Here is an 18525-nt window from a genome sequence, read left to right on the forward strand (position 1 = left end):
TCAACTCATTCTGAACAAGTGGTCAGCCTATTTATTGATGCTCCGTGGTCTCCACTTGAACTGGCCGGTGAAACGTGGGAAATCTTTTGATGGGATATTATTTGGACGTTCTTGATTAGAAGAAATTAATTAGTAAATAATGCATGTTAGAGACAAATCCTCCATTCCTTAATATCTCCATATATGCTGTCTATTTCGTTACTCTTCTCATTTTGATTTCTATTTTTATATTTTGAAGAAAATTTATATGCTTAGCTTTATATGCGTATTGTGCTATTTTCAATTAAAATAAGACATGAGAATTTTGTATATATCATATGATTTATTCTAAAACAATCTCTTATATTAGTATCGTTAATACTTTAAAATTTCCTTGTTCTGATTTGTTTGGATAAAAGTATTGAGTGTATAAAAGGTTAATATAAGAGTCTTTGTTTTAATTTATTGGTTTCGTCTCATATCACCAGGTTTACTGTGTTTTGTGTCCAAACATTTCACTTTCTTTGCGGATATATTGGTCGTGTCTTTTTTTTTTTTTTATTCAATCTTTGTATTACATTCATATTTTTCTTTATTGTCATCTTCTTGTTGATTGTTAATAGTATTTTCTACTAAGGAAAATACAAATTTTTTCATTTACTGACAATTAAAATTTTTTACTGTTTGATTTTTTTTTTTTTGCTAAGCAAGCATAGGTATCCTTCTATTCGAAGCATTGTCGGACACTAAATATGGGTATTCGAACTTTGGTTCGTCATGTTGTGAGATACTAGCCCCTTCCATTAGAACCCAATCCCATTGGTTATTGTTTTGATTATTTTAATGTTTTCAGGCCATAATTTAAGTATTTTTGTTAATTAATGTTGATATTTTCTTCTTAACAAAAAACAAATGAACAGAATTTTAATACTACCTCCTGTATAAATATTACTACCTTGGTCCTAAATATAAAACCTTATTTGTATTCTACAAAAGGGCTCATAATTTAGGACAAGAGGTGATACTAGATTCACTTTGTAGTGCAATTGCACTACAAAGTGAATCTAATATTAGGACAGGAGTAATATTAAATAACACAGTTTCTCTAAGTTTTTGTATGGAAGAATTAGCGTTTAGTTTTACCTAAGTGACTTAATTACTAGAAAGTTATTTAGTTATTAATATCTCATCACCTATTGTTATTTCTGCGCTTATATATATATATATATATATATATATATATCGATTTATTGTTTTTTTTATAAAAATTTGAATTTCAATCCAGTCTTTTATTCAAACTATCAATATATAACAACATATATAAATATAGTTTCACTTGTTGTATTTTTTAAAATGTTTGAAACGGTTAATATTAATTAAAAGTGATAATATATAAGAAGTGAAATATTTTTCAAGTACTCCTCAACTGGTCTAATAGAAGACCTCAGGGTTTAATTTAGAACCAAAGGAGTATTCTTATTTACAAGGAGGCAAGAGTGAGAAATAGAGCAGTAATGAAAGAAAATATGAAAGAGAATGTAGGATATCAAGTTGTCAACATTTTAATTAATGCAATGTATAAAATTAGAGGGAAAAAATGATAATTAAAAACATATTAAATACTTAGACAACTCCAATTAAGATCTTATAAAAAAGACTAAAATAATTCAAATATTGGATTAGGGAGTATATAACTAGGCATAATTTATTACTGCCCTCATGTTATAAAATTATTTTACGATGCATATTAAAATGAATTAAATTGAGACTTTATTTCCTGCAACGTTTAACTAGGAAATAAGAGGAGGGCGTTGGAGTGCAGTTTGGGATGTCGCTATGGACGATTTCAACCCATCAAGTATTTCAGTGACTCCACTTTAAAGCTTCTTTCATGTTCTAAGAAACTTCCAGTGAGTGGAAATCTGATCTTGGCTGGGCTCTCTCTTGAAAGGGCCAAATCCACTGCATGTACTGACAAGGTTGACTAGTCAAAGCTTTCACATTTATTGCAAATCAGTTTTAGAACATTTTACATGGTTGACAACTACGTGCGACCAGTGGAATATCTAGGCTAGAACAAACCTTTTCTAAACAGCCCAAAACTAGGGACGGACGTCAAGTTGGAGCTTGGAAATCTCTTAACGCAGAAAGTGTCATTTTATCCAAATATATATATAATTGTAATAATAATACAGACAAATGCGCCAATGAATCAAACAGCAAGTTTCCATTGTATCTTCCTTCATCCAACCCTTTAGGTTTTGTAAAACATCATATTTTCAGGTCACTCCATCTCCACATCGTTTGAAGATCATATTTGTCTGGGGTGGAATGGGGAACTTATTCCATGTCAAAATAGGGTTTTTTCTCCCTTTTTAACAAAGCTAGCACACAGCAATTTCCAAATTCTACTGGCCCCGGGCTTGAAAGTTGAAAAGTAAAGTCAGACGCCCTAACTGGAACCCCCCCCCCCCCCAACACCCCAACTAATGTTTAGCACCGTCAAAATTGGAATATGGAGAATAGTGTTCTAATCTAGTCATTACAATTTTATAAATAATCTTCCTCTACCGACCAAAGACCTCGAAGTAAAAAAAAACTGCTCACAATAACGTTAGACAGAAACAATCCTCAAATAAGATTTATAAATACAAGAAAAAGAGGTCAATAAGAACCTGACAAGTGACAATCTAAAGTTCGAAACTGAACAAAGGATGACTGGAAAGAGGGAAAAATGTTACCTGTGATGAGGCTTGCTTAACTTCCATAAACCAAATACTATACATGCAAGCCTCTAAGCGACAGGCTCTGTTCTATGGTTGAACTTTTGGTTTAAATCACTAGGCGATGCAATGCATAGAGATGCATATACAAATGAAAGCTAAGGATTCATTGAGAAGGACAGAGGATTTCATTCAAATTATTAAATAACAAAACAACATATGAAGGAATATCTCGAAGATTTGAGGCTGAGATTTCCACAGCCATGTTATGCAAAAAGGGGTGACTCATATATAATACTTGTATAGCACAATATAGGATTGATTAGACCTTGAGAGAATTATTAGGGATGGGGATGATTTGGTTGGCAATCGAGTTGACATCTGGACTTTGCTCATCATCTCCTGACTGCTCCAACGGTTCTTCATCTCTCTTGTCTTCAATCACATCCTTGGCACTCCAAAACGTGGGCTGATTTGTGGAGGATAAAAGCCTTGCCCACATTCTATCAGTTATCACTACTTTGTGCTGTCTTTCTGTGATTCTCTGCAGAATTTTAAAAACAAATTGAAAGTTATAAGATGAACAATCTTAACAAGACTATCAAAGCTGATATATATATATATAAGCCTAACTTTTACAGTAGTTCTTTATATCTTTAAAGTTATATATTTATCCGTAAAATTTGAGCGCCAGTTTTGAAGAAACACCAAGCATGCACGATGAACTTACGTAGAAAGGTATATAAGTTTGTCTTCCATTGACGAGTCCACTTGTATAGCCAGTGTAACCAGCCATTGCTCCATGAACTACACTTTGAGCAGTAAGTGTGCAGTACACATTATCAGAAGCATTACTTGGAATTGCTCGGATCATGTAGGTTGGATCTGTCGAATAGAGGGGAAAAAAACGGAAGTTCTTAATAATGTTCTACCTAGTACTCCTTCCCCCCCCCCCCCAAAAAAAAAAAAAAAAATCTGTACAAACCTATATATTTGAGGTTTATGCTCATTGTACTGTGCTTGGCAAAATGATCCTGTAAGATAAAAGCAGATAGAAAGTAGCTCGGTAAATATTCTTCTGTTGCAACAGATTGGTGAGGATCAAACTGAAGAGCACAAGAAATACGGCAAAAATGGAAAATCCACAATCCACACCTTAATCCTTTGGGATAACCACAGCCCAACATCTTGAAGAAGCTTGTTTCCTGAAGCATCCTCCTTCTGCGTAGATTGGATGCTCTGAGATACAAGATCCTGTCCTGCCCCTTCAGCTACTACAATTACCATATGCCCTTGTTCTTTAAGTTTTTTCTCTATATACTCGAAAAGTCCACCTGGACCTTCAAGGTAAAAGGGAGACTCCGGAATTAAGCAACAGTCCACATCTCTGCTTGCAAGTGTAGCATACATGGCAATAAACCCTGCACCACTCGTCCAGGTAAAAGCATATATGAAGCAACATTAGGTCCACCAATATCATCAAGAAATGAATTAAAGGTAATGATGGGTACACAACCACAGGCATGATGAGCACACAAAAACTTACCACTATTGCGACCCATTAGCTTGACAACGCCTATACCATTCTCAATACTTTCAGATTCAACATGTGCAGCATTTATAGCACGTTGAGCCTCCTCAACAGCAGTGTCAAAGCCAAAGGATTTATCAATGACCTATCGAGAATGAGATAAAAGCAGAAAAAAATTTTATGCCAATAAAGTTGATGGATATTAATAAGTGAATTTACATAATCTGAGTTGGAACTTAGAACATGAAAGAATCAAGTACCGGGATGTCATTATCTATGGTTTTGGGAACTCCCGCAACTACAACTTTGAGACCCCGCCTCCTAACTTCCTGTATGGATAATCAGGATGAAGTAATAAAAAATTGGTATTCAGCTACAATCAGTTTTACGAGTCTTAAATAGGAACATGCTCAATCACATTTTTAACACACAAAAAGCTAACAGCCTCATTGTTCAAAATATGATTACCTCATAAATCATAGAAGCTCCCTTCTGAGTTCCATCTCCTCCAATTATGTAAACCTGAGATTAAAGACACATTCAGTTGTTGGCCGCTCCTAATAATAAGTTCTGGTCAATGCAAAGAAACACAGACCTGATTAATTCCCCGATCTTGAATACTGTCAACTATCTTAGTGGTGTCATGCCCACCACGTGATGTACCAAGGATAGTTCCTCCACGTTTATGGATATCATTCACACTCTTAGGAGTTAGAGTAATTGTGTTGCGAGCATAGAAACCCTTGTACCCTCCCTTCACACCACAACAATTAGTTGATAAATAGACTAAAATAACAAGTCACTATCTTTTGGATGACAGAGGACAAAAAAAGAACAAAAGAAAAAATACCTCAGACTCAGAACTGAATAACTTTTCATTGAGATGAGACACCATTGATGTACAAAGTTGCATGAATTTAAACAAAAAAAAGGAATAAGGTTCATGCTTTAAGGGAATGAAATTAGGGGAAAAGTCCTATGCGACTGAATTTATAAGTTACGAACTCATGCTACTTTAAATTACTTAATATTATTTACAAAATTATCTATTATACAGATGCAAGGGTGAATTTGCTTCTTATAGTAATGACTTGATTCTTATATTTATTCTTTTCCCACTCATTTTTCTCCTTCTTCATTTTCCTTTAAGTAGATAAGTAGTTTATTTTCTCTTCTCTGTTTCCAAGCAAACATGAACCTTGCCTTGTCAGAGAAATGGAACAAGCACGAGGTGCAATCTTCAGATTAAAGTATTTTAACTGAGGACATGCCATGCATCAATTTTTTTTCCCCCTTTAGATGAACATATTGCTTCAATTTTTTCCGGACTCAGAATGAAAATTTCTCGAAACAAATGGTAAAACATCCGCTTACATCAATTCCAAGGACCTTGTTCACGCCATACATATGATTTAAGCCACATACTAATTCCCTGATCACAGTGTTTAGCCCAGGGCAAAGACCCCCACATGTAACAATGGCAGCCTTCACATCGTCTGACTGGAAATAAACCTGAACATCCAATTTAAAGAAAAAAAAATTAATAAAGATGTCTAATATAACAATTATCGCTACCACATACCCACACCACAGAAGTATACCTTCTGACGAGGTCCAGCACGACGAACATGTATTCCCCTGGGACCATCTTTGTGAACAACAACCTACCATAAGAAATGGGAATTAAATGATATATTACTAATGTAACCACGTCAAATTCGTAGCTAAAATTCTCAGCTCTGCAAGAAACCTCATCATGTAACATTTTGGGCCCCCGTCAAAAACATGCATTTTATCATCTTACGACAGGTATTAGTTATTACCATTCTTTTTATTACACATACCTGGCGTTGGAGATGCAGCACCACCTAATTGTAGAGATCAGTTAATGGCTTATGCTTTTTGGTACCGCCTCCAATCCAGGACAATGGAGGAAATTATGTTCAAGATGGCCCTTTCAATGTACTTTATATCTATTTGTAACCAATTAAGCGAAAAGCGTCCTAGTAATGTATATAAGATAAGCGGTGAACGATTGTTTCAGAATAGAAGGCAATAACAACAGAAAGTGACCAACCTTCAGAGGAACAGTGTCATCATCATGCACGAAGTACTGTCTGGCAAATAGCAAGTAAATTCAACTCGTCATCTGAGCGAACAAGTACAGTAAATATATAATACAAGCTGAAAGACGGAAGTAACACTTACTTAACGACAGAGTAAGCAGGATTATCTGTAAAGGATTAGGATATGTCTGCAAAAACATCCCAAAAAAAAAAAACTTCTCAATTACAGATCAAAACAAAGTAATTATCTATTTACTAACTCATCGGGCGTTACATATATAAGATCACCGATCTGAATTCTACAAAGTAGGAAAAAAATTGCCTTCAGATTCAGACTTCAGAAAGAAGATGCAGTTATTTATAACGCAACAAAAGAGCATGAAAAGGCAACTGAAAGCGAAAAATCAACTACTTGAAAGAGAAGCAGCTTTTAATTGGCCGTAACAGAAACAAAAAAGAAGAAGTAGAAAAAGAACGACGACGTACTGGAAGATCAGATATGTAATCAGTCAAATGCGGAACATCTTCGAGGACATAACCGCCCGGTCCATTGACGATCTTAGGTTTAGAATTGAAGGACGACGCCATCGGCACCCAATATATCTCAACTTCAAAACCCGACCCAGAGCGCAATCAGTCAAACGACAACGGTGAAAGCAGAGTAGATAACAGTGAAGGAAGTGCTAATGGAAGAGATATGAAAGAAGGATGAGATGGAAACAGAAATAGGAATAGAGTTATAGAAACAGATTTTCAGTCACAGAGATTCTGCGTGGAAGGGAAGAAGATGATCAAATTTATATAGTACACGGAGTTGACCAAGAGAATCGAGAAAGGGAACAGAGAGAAGGAAGAGTCGTCCGCTGCGTTTGGAGGAAAAAGAATGTTGGAAGTTTCTGCGACGGCAAGCTGATTGAGAAGTAAAACAAGTGGCAGAGAAAATAACAGTTTGGTTTCGTCTGGTTTTGCTTCAACAGTTTTGTGAAAGCTTCGACGAAGAAGGAAAGGCGAGCTTTTATGAAGGAGGAAGAGAGAGTGAAGGAGGAACAGTAGCACCTTCTGGGTGACGCTGGGTCTGTGTCTGAGAGGGAAAGATTCGTTGGAGTGAAACACACGCGCGAGTGAGATTGCGTGGGACAACTCCCTTCTTGGTCGACACGTAAAAATATTTTCTTCGTCAAATAAAATAATAAATTAACGCTTTTAGTTTTCAGCTCCCAAAAAACAAAAAAACTTTTAGTTGAGAAAGAAAAGCCACCGTGAGCCGACGTCGTATGGGGATGTTGAACGAAACAGGCGTCAAACTAGGCGGACGGATTGGGTAAAGTCCCATTACTCTTTTTTTTTTTTTTGGTTTTTAATATAAGATTTAGTTAATTAATTTAAAAAATTTTAAAAATTATTTAAATTAATTATTTATATTAAATAGATATCATCTCTTTTAAATTATCTTTATTAATCATATATATTTGAATTACAAATTAATAGTAACGCTTTAATATATACAACTATTATAAAGATTATTTAAAAGCAAAATGAATAAATATTAGAGATAAAATGAATAAAAACCTTATATTTAGAATCTAATTAAAAATTAAACTAATTCTTATGTGAAGAATAAAATATAGCAATTGCTTAATTATTTGCCTCACGATGTAATTTTGTGATTTGTCCGACTATTAGGTGACAAAACGACAATCTTTTTTTGCTGTTTTTTCCCCTTCCGCATGTTTTTCTTGCATTAACCACTTGCTATCTGATATGTTATTAAAACTCACCCTGATCAGATTAATAAATCAGTTAATCAATTTTCTAACTAGTCTAATCAACAATTTTGATCATGTTAACCGAGTTGAATTTTATATTTTGTTCCTCTTGTCAGCATTTTCAATCGGCTTACTAATTGTCCCAAATTGCTGGTTTTTTTATATTTTTTTTTAAATTCGAAAAGCAGGTATAAATATAATCAAACTCATCACTTCTCATTTACCAAAAAGTTTCCAATTAGATTATAATTAAGGTGATTTTTGTCTTTTGCTTTCTTTTTGTGTTACACTGCGTGGCTGACTCTGTGGGCTTTAAGGCGCCTTTTAACCTTCTGCTATTCTTTACAGGGATTGAACATATCATTGTTGATTTGCAAGATTATCATTATACTATCTCCGGTCCTTAATATAAGATCCTGTTTGACTTTTTATTTGGTCCTAATTATAAGACCCCAATCTATTTGTCTCTCATATTTATACATTTTTTTTCCAAGATAGTCCTTCTAATAATGATAGTTTTAGTCAATACACTTAATTAGCAAGGATATTTTAAGAATGACAACATTTATTTATTACAAATAACTAACTTAACTTGCTTCCTTAACCTCTTCAAATAAATCAACTGGGTCTTATAATTAGGACCGGAGGTAGTACTACTTTCTTTGCTTTTTATATCTCTCTTTTATTTGTTGACCAACGTAAATGCTACCGTATGGGATTCATGTCGTCTAGAAGGTCATGGAAAAATTATTATATGTGTGTGTGTGGCTCTCTTTTCAGACTATTGAACTTTCTATGGTTGGACAAACACGCACATATCATTCCTATAATTTCACTTTATTTTTTTGGTTAAATCTTTTTGTAATTTTTTCCTTTTATCGGGTCTTTATAATTTCATGGGCGAATTGTTATAAAATTTAAAAAATAATTACTAAAAATTTTTATAATAATTAAGCAAGCTTGTAATAACAATTTTAAAATAAAAAATAACATGTTTCAACTGCTCACTTATTATTAAAACTTTTTAATAATTATTATTATTTTTTTAGACCTCATGTCAGTTCTTCATAACTTCATTAATTATAAGTATTGAGCTCTATATTTATATTTGTAAGAAAAATAACGTTAGTAGCTGACCAGATGGTTCTTACTCAGCATACACCTATAGGTTACTTTCGTCATACATGCATTCAAATTCAAAATTTCTATAAAAGAGTAAAAATGTCGAAGCTCACATGGGTGGCCACGTTTGAAAACTGGGGGGAAAAAACTATTTTGTCAATATCAACTGATTTTCACATAAAATTCATTACATTATTGATAAATTAAAATCATAAATAATATATCCCTTTTTTTTTTTAAGTCATACTCATACGCAGTGTGAGAACTCCACACTTAATTTGTTATATTTGCAAAGGCTGGAGTAATTCTGAATTATTTATATTACAATTATTTTTGTATTTCTGATCTGAGATTAAATATACCATTAATTATATCTTATTTATATATACACACACACACACGTAATCCGCACGCCTGTGATGACCGATAAGCAATCTGAGAAATTAAGGTCAATTCGGGGAACCTAAAAGGAGAATCTAGAATGAATCAACTATGGAATATTCCGAGGAGATGCTGTGACCTCTTGCATGGAAGCTGCGGTCGATAACTAATAATGCTACAGGGCGCATCAACTTTTATTGGTGGGAGAATATTTTCTTTTCGGTAGCATATAAGAGATCTTTTTTTAGAAAAGAAAAACACACACACAGATTTCTCTTATCCTAACATAAGGACTAATTAAAAAATTATTTTTTATAAGCTATAAAGTAATTATATTTAAAATATTATTGGATACTAAATTTTCAGGAACTATTGAGAAGTTCACTTTAGTCATGAATCTAAAACTTTAATTCATTACGTTTTCTAAATTTATAATTTTTTAAAATTATTTCTCGTTGGCTTCCAATGTAAATAATTAACACACTTTTACAAATAAATACCTTAAACAAATTATTTTTATAAATTAATTATTTAATTTTTACGTTTATTAGGAATGAAGTAGAGAACAACATCAAACCTTTCAATGCCTCATTATGTCTGGATCAAATTCATCTGCTTCACTTCTTCGGTCTTTAATATATGACCTAATTATTAAATTGATATTAATTTTAAATATAAGACATATTTTTCATATTTATCAATTTTTTTTAAATTATCCATATTTATCACTTTCGCAATCATAGTCAAGTAGGAGAGAGGAAGGAAATTAAAAAGATGATTAGAGAGTCATAGGAAAAACATGTTATATTTTTTATAAATAATTAACTTACCTAATTTTCTTAATATAATCAAATTAGTTAAATAGGTTTTATATTAAGTATAGTATAATGAAAATAAAAATATTATTATATAGTAATGATATAATATAGTTAAGGCATGATAAATACGTTACATTAGAAGAATCTGACTTTTTGTAATTTATTCTTTTTTAATTTTTAACTTTTCAACCAATGAAGCAGCTCCTACATTATCAACGGCAGAAAGTAGAATCAGAATGATCTCAGGCGTGCTGCATATAGAATCCTAAACTAGCCCCAAATCCAAATGAACCAACTTTTAGTTTATTTTTTTAATTCTTTTCCCTATTTTGGCCTGAATAATCCCATTTTCAGTTGACTGAAACAAATATTATAAGGCAAATCGAGATATCTGGATCAACAGGATTAGAATTAACCCGTCTTTTGCGAATTTATTACGACTATTAATTAATTATTAATATTGAAAAATAAAAAAGCGCAGTAGCAAATACTCTAAAATATAATTAGCCTCTTGCTTGTTTTAGACCGCGGAAAGAACAATAAAAGTCGTTGAGTCAACACAACAACAGTACAAACTGAAAAATTAGATTTTTTTTTTTTTATATTTCCCCTCCAAGCTTCTTTCATTTTCAAATATAGGCATTCATAAGATCACTAAAATACTATTAGTTGCAATGAAATCATTTTTGCGGAACAAAATATTATTTTTTATGAATAAAAAATACTGAGAAAATTAATTATAAAAATACTAGTGGAGTTTGCATTTAATTTGTCATTGGTGCTTAACCGATTATTTATTCACCATGTGTCACGTGATCTAAGCTTTTTCCCCTTTCGAAAACCAAGGGGAAACTATGATATTATCTCCGATTATATTTATAAGATTTTGTTTATAAGCTATAAATAAGGTGTTATAATTAGGATCAGAAATAGTATTAGTATTAGAACTCAATGTAAATTTAATCTAGTTAAAGTATATATTTGGTCTTTTATTTTTATATAAGGTTTATTTTGATCTTTTAACTTTAAAAAGCATATTTTTAATCCTTTTAAGTTAAAATTATTAGTCTTAAATAATATTTTTTGTATCAAGTTGTTTTAAAATTGAAACTTATTAGATTAGCATTTAAGAATATTTTATTAACACTTAATATCTCAATATCATCATTTTTATCAATAATTTTAGGATTAAAAGATTAAAACTATACTTTTTAAAATTAAGAAATTAAATTAAAACATTGTATAAAGTTAAAGCGTCAAAAGTACACTACTATACTTTAGCCTTTAATTTATTTAATTGAAAGCACTTTTTTTAATGGGAAAATAACAACAAAATACCACCTGAATTTCAAAAAGACAAATAAGGCACCTGAATAAGCAAAATGACATATAGGAGATTGGGTACCAATCTAGAATTCAGATTTTGGCCAAAAGACCAAAATGCCCTGTCTGAAAGTGAGAGAAAGGAGAGAAAAAGACCGACGCAGTGAGAGAAAGGAGAGAGGAAGATTGACGTTGATGAAATGCGAGAAGAAGGAAAGAAGAATGTTGGAAATGCTATTATCTTACTCCTTCGCATCACCATTCTTTAGAGATTGTTGATTTGGTGGGTTTTGGTTGTGGGAAAGAGGATTTGTAGTGAGAGAGGGAGTGAACCTGTGGGGAAGATGAAGCGGAAATCAGAAAACAATGGCAAGCAATTACGTAACGTAACTGCTGTCATATGCTTGCTGGTTTTTGGTAAATCCCATTACATGAATGGTAAATTTTACTATACATGTAGTTAATTATGAATTTTACAAAATACATATTGTGATTTACAATTTTTGTAGTGAAAATGACTACTTTGTTAATGGGTTTTGCAACCTGTTTTCAGGAGATAAACAACTTATTTGTAAAAACTAATAAAATTTCACACTAAATTTGACAAAACGTATAGTGGGATTTACAACTTCCGTAGTAAAAATGACCACTTATTCAATGGGTTTTGCGACTTGTTTTCAGGGGATGGGCAGCTTGTTTCTAAAAACTAATAAAATTTCATACTAAATTTGACAAAACACATAGTGAGATTTACAACTTTCGTAGTGAAAATGATCACTTCTTCAATGGGTTTTGTAACATGTTTTCAAGGGATTGGCAATTTGTTTCTAAAAACCAATAAAATTCCATGCTGAATTTTACAAAACATAGAGTGATATTTACAACTTTTGTAGTGAAAATTACCACTTCTTAAATGAGTTTTGCAACCTCTTTTCAGGGGATGAGCAACTTGTTTCTAAAAATCAATAAAATTTCACGCTGAATTTTACAAAACACACCGTGATATTTACAACTTTTATAGTGAAAATAACCACTTCTTAAATGGTTTTTGCAACTAGTTTTCAGGGAATGGGCAACTTGTTTCTAAAAACCAATAAAATTTCACGTTGAATTTTACAAAACATATACTGAGATTTACAACTTTTGTAGTAAAAGTGACCACTTTGTTAATAGGTTTTGCAACATATTTTTGGAGAATGAGTAACTTACTTTTCACCACCAATAAAATTTCACACTGAATTTTACAAAACACATAATGCGATTCACAACTTTTATAGTGAAAGTGACTACTTCTTCAATGGGTTTTGTAAACCTGTTTTCACCGGAAAGGCAACTTATAAGCATAAATAAATCATTCAGTGAACGTGTACCTGAAGTACGTCACAATAAACATTGAACTATTAACTTTCATAATTAACTACATGTATAGTAAAATTTACCATTCACGTAATGGGATTTACCAAAAACCAGCAGGCATATGACAGCAGTTATGTTACATAATTGCTTGTCGTTGTTTTCTGATTTCCACTTCATCTTCCCCACAGGTTCACTCCCTCTCTCACTACAAATCCTCTTTCCCACAACCAAAACCCACCAAATCAACAATCTCTAAAGAATGGTGATGCGAAGGAGTAAGATAATAGCATTTCCAACATTCTTCTTTCCTTCTTCCCGCATTTCATCAACGTCAATCTTCCTCTCTCCTTTCTCTCACTGCGTCGGTCTTCCTCTCTCCTTTCTCTCACTTTCAGACAGGGCATTTTGGTCTTTTGGCCAAAAATCTGAATTCCAGATTGGTACCCGGTCCCCTATATGTCATTTTACTTATTTAGGTGCCTTATTTGTCTTTTTGAAATTCAGGTGGTATTTTGTTGTCATTTTCCCTTTTTTAATTGAGTTCGAGGAAAGTAGTTCTGTTGGTTAAATCGGTAATATGATGAATTAATCTTTTGATCAATTTAGTTAAGCGTTCTGGGCAAAATCAACTGAATTGAATTTTATATATTTTTTATTTTATTGAGCATAAGACAACATAATTTTTTTTTTGTCAAAGAAACGATGTATATTAATTCCAAAGAAACAGAGTTTCATCCTATGCCTTCTCTACAGTTCGACCTATCAGAAGTAAGCAAGAACAAAAGAGGGGATGGGGGAGCCAACTCCCAACCAAAAGACCACATCCCCTTACAACCAGATTTGGCTAGCCAATCAGCTACCAAATTGCACTTTCTAGGAACAAAGGATAAGCTAAAGTCTGTATAGGAAGCAAAAAAGCCCTTTAAATCAGCAACCAGCCCGTTTGCTTTCCAATCAGGACAATGAGTATTTTCCTTGATTGCTTTTACCAAAGGAAGACAGTCTAATTCCACATCCACCTTGCCTAACTCTCTATCTTTATAGTGAAAGATAGCCTGATGTAACGCCTCAGCTTCACTCTCAAAAGCTGATAGTGCTCTACCTTTTTGGCAGAATAGATCTACCACTTGGCCCTGAGCATCTCGCAGTACAAAGCCCACACCACTACGATTTGTACCTGTTACAAAAGAGTCATCAACATTTAATTTTAAACTATTAGGAGGAGGAGGAGACCAAACCATATCTTCTATTTCATTAGCTGAGGAAACCGATTGAGATTCACTCCAGCGTTTAACACGCCACAGTTCATTTACACCAGTAGAAGCAGCAGTCAAGATCCAATTCAGATCTGGGTTTTTGTTCTCAAAAATCAAACCACAACGGGCCTTCCAAATGTACCAACACACATAGGCCACCACAGCTTTCAAAAAGTCATCCTGCTTAAGTTCATGCAGGATTTTAGCAAGCCAAAAATCAAAAGAAACCACATTTAGCTCATGCACCACAATAGCAAGCGGTGAGGCAAACCAGACTCTACGTACCCAATCACATAAGAGTAAACAATGTTCAATAGTTTCAATGTGACCACAACAATGACTGCAAAAAGGAGAAACAGGGCATTTCTTTTTTGCAACAGCTTCATTAGTAGGTAAGGCCTTGGAGCAAGCCTTCCACAAAAAATGTTTAATTTTTGGCTGAACTTTAAGACCCCAAATTTCTTTCCACAAATTAGAAGGCATCTGAGTAGAAGAACTGGGACCCCTATTAGGAGAGACAAGTTTATGACACTGAAGCCATTTATAGCCCCATTTAACCGAGTAAACTCCATTCACACTCCCAATCCATATCATGCAATCCTCTACTTCAGACCTAGGAAGTCTAATATTTTGGATAGCTTGTGCAACACTGTCTGAAACTGGAAGGTTTCTCAGAATCCACCTTCCTTGGTGTAGCAGGTCTGAGACCATCAACTCCTTCATGTCTTCTGGAACAGGACCTCCAGGTATACGAAAGTTCTCCAGATCTGGAATCCACGGCTCCTGCCACACCTTAATCTTCCTCCCATCGCCTACTCTCCAAAAGGATGTACCAGAGAAAATCTTTCTACCCTCAAGGAGACTGTTCCAAACCCAAGAGGCTCTTGCCCCTTTCTTCACATTTAAGAAGGAGCAATTTGGGAAATAAATTCCTTTAAGTATTCTAGCCCAGAGTTCATTTGGTTCAGTCATTAGCCGCCAGCATTGTTTTCCAAGAAGAGCAAGATTATAATTCTGAAAATCTTTGAAACCTAAACCCCCCTCTCTTTTGGATTTTGAAAGACTCCTCCATGCCTTCCAGTGAATTTTCCTACCACTCTCACCATCTCCCCACCAGAAACTAGAGATAATACTATCTAATTCAACACAAGTCTTCTTTGGATAAAGGAAACAGGCCATAGAGTATGTAGGAATAGCATTAGCTACTGATTTTATAAGGACTTCCCTCCCTGCTTGTGAAAGAAATTTTTTATTCCAACCCATGATTTTCCTCCTTATTTTATCCCTAACAAAGGCTAAGGCTTCCACTTTTGATCTTCCCCATAGAATAGGTAGCCCCAAGTAATTTCCCGAGGAAGACGCCACAGTAATACCAAGGCTGTGACTCACCAAATTCCCTATAGTTTCAAGAGCATTTTTAGAGACAAACACACAGGATTTTTCCAGGTTTACTCTTTGACCAGACGCTTTACAATAAACTTCTAACAAACTCTTGAAAAGCATACAATTTTTCTTATTTGCCCTTAAGAAAAATATCGAGTCATCAGCAAAGAGACAGTGTGACAAGACAGGACAGCTGTTAGCCAATTTAATCCCTTGAAGATCACCCCTAAGCACATGGGAGCTAACCATACGAGAGAAAACATCAGCTACAATTATGAAAAGATAAGGGGAAAGAGGGTCCCCTTGCCTTAGACCACAGTTTGGCTTAAAATCATCAATTTTCTTTCCTTCCACCCTAAGATTAAATTTCACAGAAGAGACGCAATTCATTATGTTCTGAACCCATTTCGGATGAAAGTTCATTTTTAAAAGAACAGCTTCTAAAAATCCCCATTCTACCCTGTCATAAGCTTTATTCATGTCCAGCTTGATAGCAAACTCATACTTATTCCCTGACTTGTTTTTCAAATAATGGAATGCTTCATGGACCATGAAAATATTATCCTGAATCTGATGTCTAGGGACAAAAGCTCTTTGTTGCTCTATAATGCTTCTGCTTAAAAGGGGTCTCATCCTATTACAAAGAATCTTTGAGAAAATTTTGTAGCAGAAATTACAAAGGCTAATGGGTCTAAAATGGTTTACTGTCTCAGGAGAATCCACTTTAGGAATGAGAATAAGGTCAGTTTCATTAATTCCCTCAATCCCAGCATTATTTTCAAAACAGAAACGCACCCAGTGACAAATAGAAGGACCTATACTTTCCCAAGAATGTTGATAGAACACCCCTGGGAAACCATCAGGTCTAGGGGCCTTTAAACCCCCTAATTCATGAGTAGCAGCCTTTACTTCCTCATCCGTAATAGGACTCAACAACACAGCATTATCACAATCATCAATGACAGCAGGAACATAAGAAAGAACCGGATCACACCTCAAATTATTACTTCCAGAGAACAAAGATTTGTAAAAATCACCAAAACATTGATTTATTTCTTGAATATTATCAGACCACGAATCATTTCCTAACTTTAGTCGCACTATCTTATTTCTTCTTCTATGTTGAGCTGTAATGGCATGAAAAAATTTTGAATTGTCATCACCCCAAGTTAGCCAATTTACCCGTGACCGTTGGAACCAGTATTTCTCCTCACGACTCCAAACCTCTTCCATCTTAGCTACTAAAGCCCTAGCTTTCCCAGCATTAACCTCATTCCATTCCCCCTCATAGCAGTTTCTAAACTCAGCCAAAAGCTCACATAACACTTTATTATTATTAGGAAACTCTTTTTTACTCCAGTCCACAAGAATTCTTCTAACTTTCTTTTAAGCAGGAAATGAAAGATAACAAGCTATTATCGTAAGAGTCAACATTAAAGTGCCAATTCTTTTTAATCAAATCATCATAATGACAGTGATCAATCCAGTTTAATTCAAATTTAAAAACTTTATCCCCATGACAGCCATCATAGCTAGGAATAAGAAGCATGGGAGAGTGATCAGAACCCAACGGCTCAAGAATACTAACCTGGGCATTAGGACAATCATTTCTCCAGACTCCATTGCACAATGCTCTATCCAGTCGCTCTTTTACATTCGCCCCTTCCAAACGGTTGTTCGACCAGGTAAATCTCATCCCCTTGAAGTCCAAATCCATGAGCTGACAAGATGACATAAAAGACTGAAACTCTTCAAATGATCTCAACGGTCTTGTACGACCCCCCTCCTTTTCGAAACTGTATAAAAGATCGTTGAAGTCCCCACAGCATAACCAAGGGACATTATCCCTAGGATTGAGACCTCTCAATCTTCTCCACCAGGTTCTTCGATTCTGTATCGTGGGTGGCCCGTACACAAAGGAGATAAAACCATGTATAGGTTCAAGACCAGACACAACCTTGACATGTATAATGTTGCTTTCTACTAAAATCACCTCTAGGTTTATACCCTCTCTCCACCAGAGAGCTAAACCACCCCCTATACCCACTGGTTCCACGTATACTTTGTTCTGAAAACCCAAACTCCTGCGACAACGATCCACCTTCCTCACATGAACCCTAGTCTCCATAAGAAACACCGGGGAGGGCTTATATTTTCCACACAAGAATCTCAGATTCTTGCCTGTTAAGGGCGCCCCAAGCCCTTGATAGTTCCAGCATATGAGACTCATGGTGACTTGGTGGCCCTTTGAGGCTGGCCACCAAGCCCTTCAGCAGAGAAAACGAACTGTTGAGAAACCCCATCCTCAGTCAAAACCTTGACACATGAAACTTCTTTTATTGGAATGTCGACCAATCCTGCCCCACAGTACTTAGCCTTATGCTTCTTCTTTTTTCCATCCAGAGAGTTGCTTTGACCTTCAGAGAAAACCACTTGATTCTCACCTGCAACATTAAGGAATTCTACCCCCACAAACTCTGTCTTCTGTTTTTTGGCTTGTTGGAGCTCCTCCGCATCCTCCAGACTTCTTTTCAGTGTAACTTTGGCAAGTTTCTGGACCAGAGAGCCTTCATAAGTTATCTGGAGTAAGTTGCTAAGACAACATAATTTTGAATTAATAAAAAAAGAAAAATAATAAACCTTATTTGTGTATTTTAATTAAATTAAATTATTTAAATAATAACTGGGTTGATTCTGATTTGGCCATAATTTGATCACACTGACCCTTAAACTTAGTTAACTGACCAATCTACTTTTGAGAAAACATTCTTACATCAATTGGAAGTGAGTCCCAAAACAATAGTTTGATTTTATACCGTGT

The 18525-nt window shown here is 34.4% G+C and overlaps 1 protein-coding gene and 1 pseudogene across 1 annotated transcript; both read right to left on the bottom strand.

Moving 5' to 3' along the window:
- Positions 1-2888: 2888 nt before the first annotated feature.
- On the bottom strand, positions 2889-7338 carry LOC114741668 (ATP-dependent 6-phosphofructokinase 3-like; annotated as a pseudogene).
- Positions 7339-14116: 6778 nt separating this feature from the next.
- On the bottom strand, positions 14117-18293 carry LOC114741653 (uncharacterized). The gene is made up of 2 exons (XM_028929908.1): positions 17293-18293; positions 14117-14242 (listed from the first exon to the last, which is right to left on the bottom strand). Exons 1-2 carry the CDS (start codon positions 17932-17934, stop codon positions 14186-14188), a joined length of 699 nt encoding a protein of 232 aa, XP_028785741.1. The 5' UTR covers positions 17935-18293; the 3' UTR covers positions 14117-14185.
- Between the last annotated feature and the right edge of the window lie 232 nt (positions 18294-18525).

This window comes from Neltuma alba, unplaced genomic scaffold (genome assembly GCF_004799145.2).
Source record: "Neltuma alba isolate B1F8T4 unplaced genomic scaffold, ASM479914v2 tig00003455_pilon, whole genome shotgun sequence".
Taxonomy (NCBI): Eukaryota; Viridiplantae; Streptophyta; class Magnoliopsida; order Fabales; family Fabaceae; genus Neltuma; species Neltuma alba.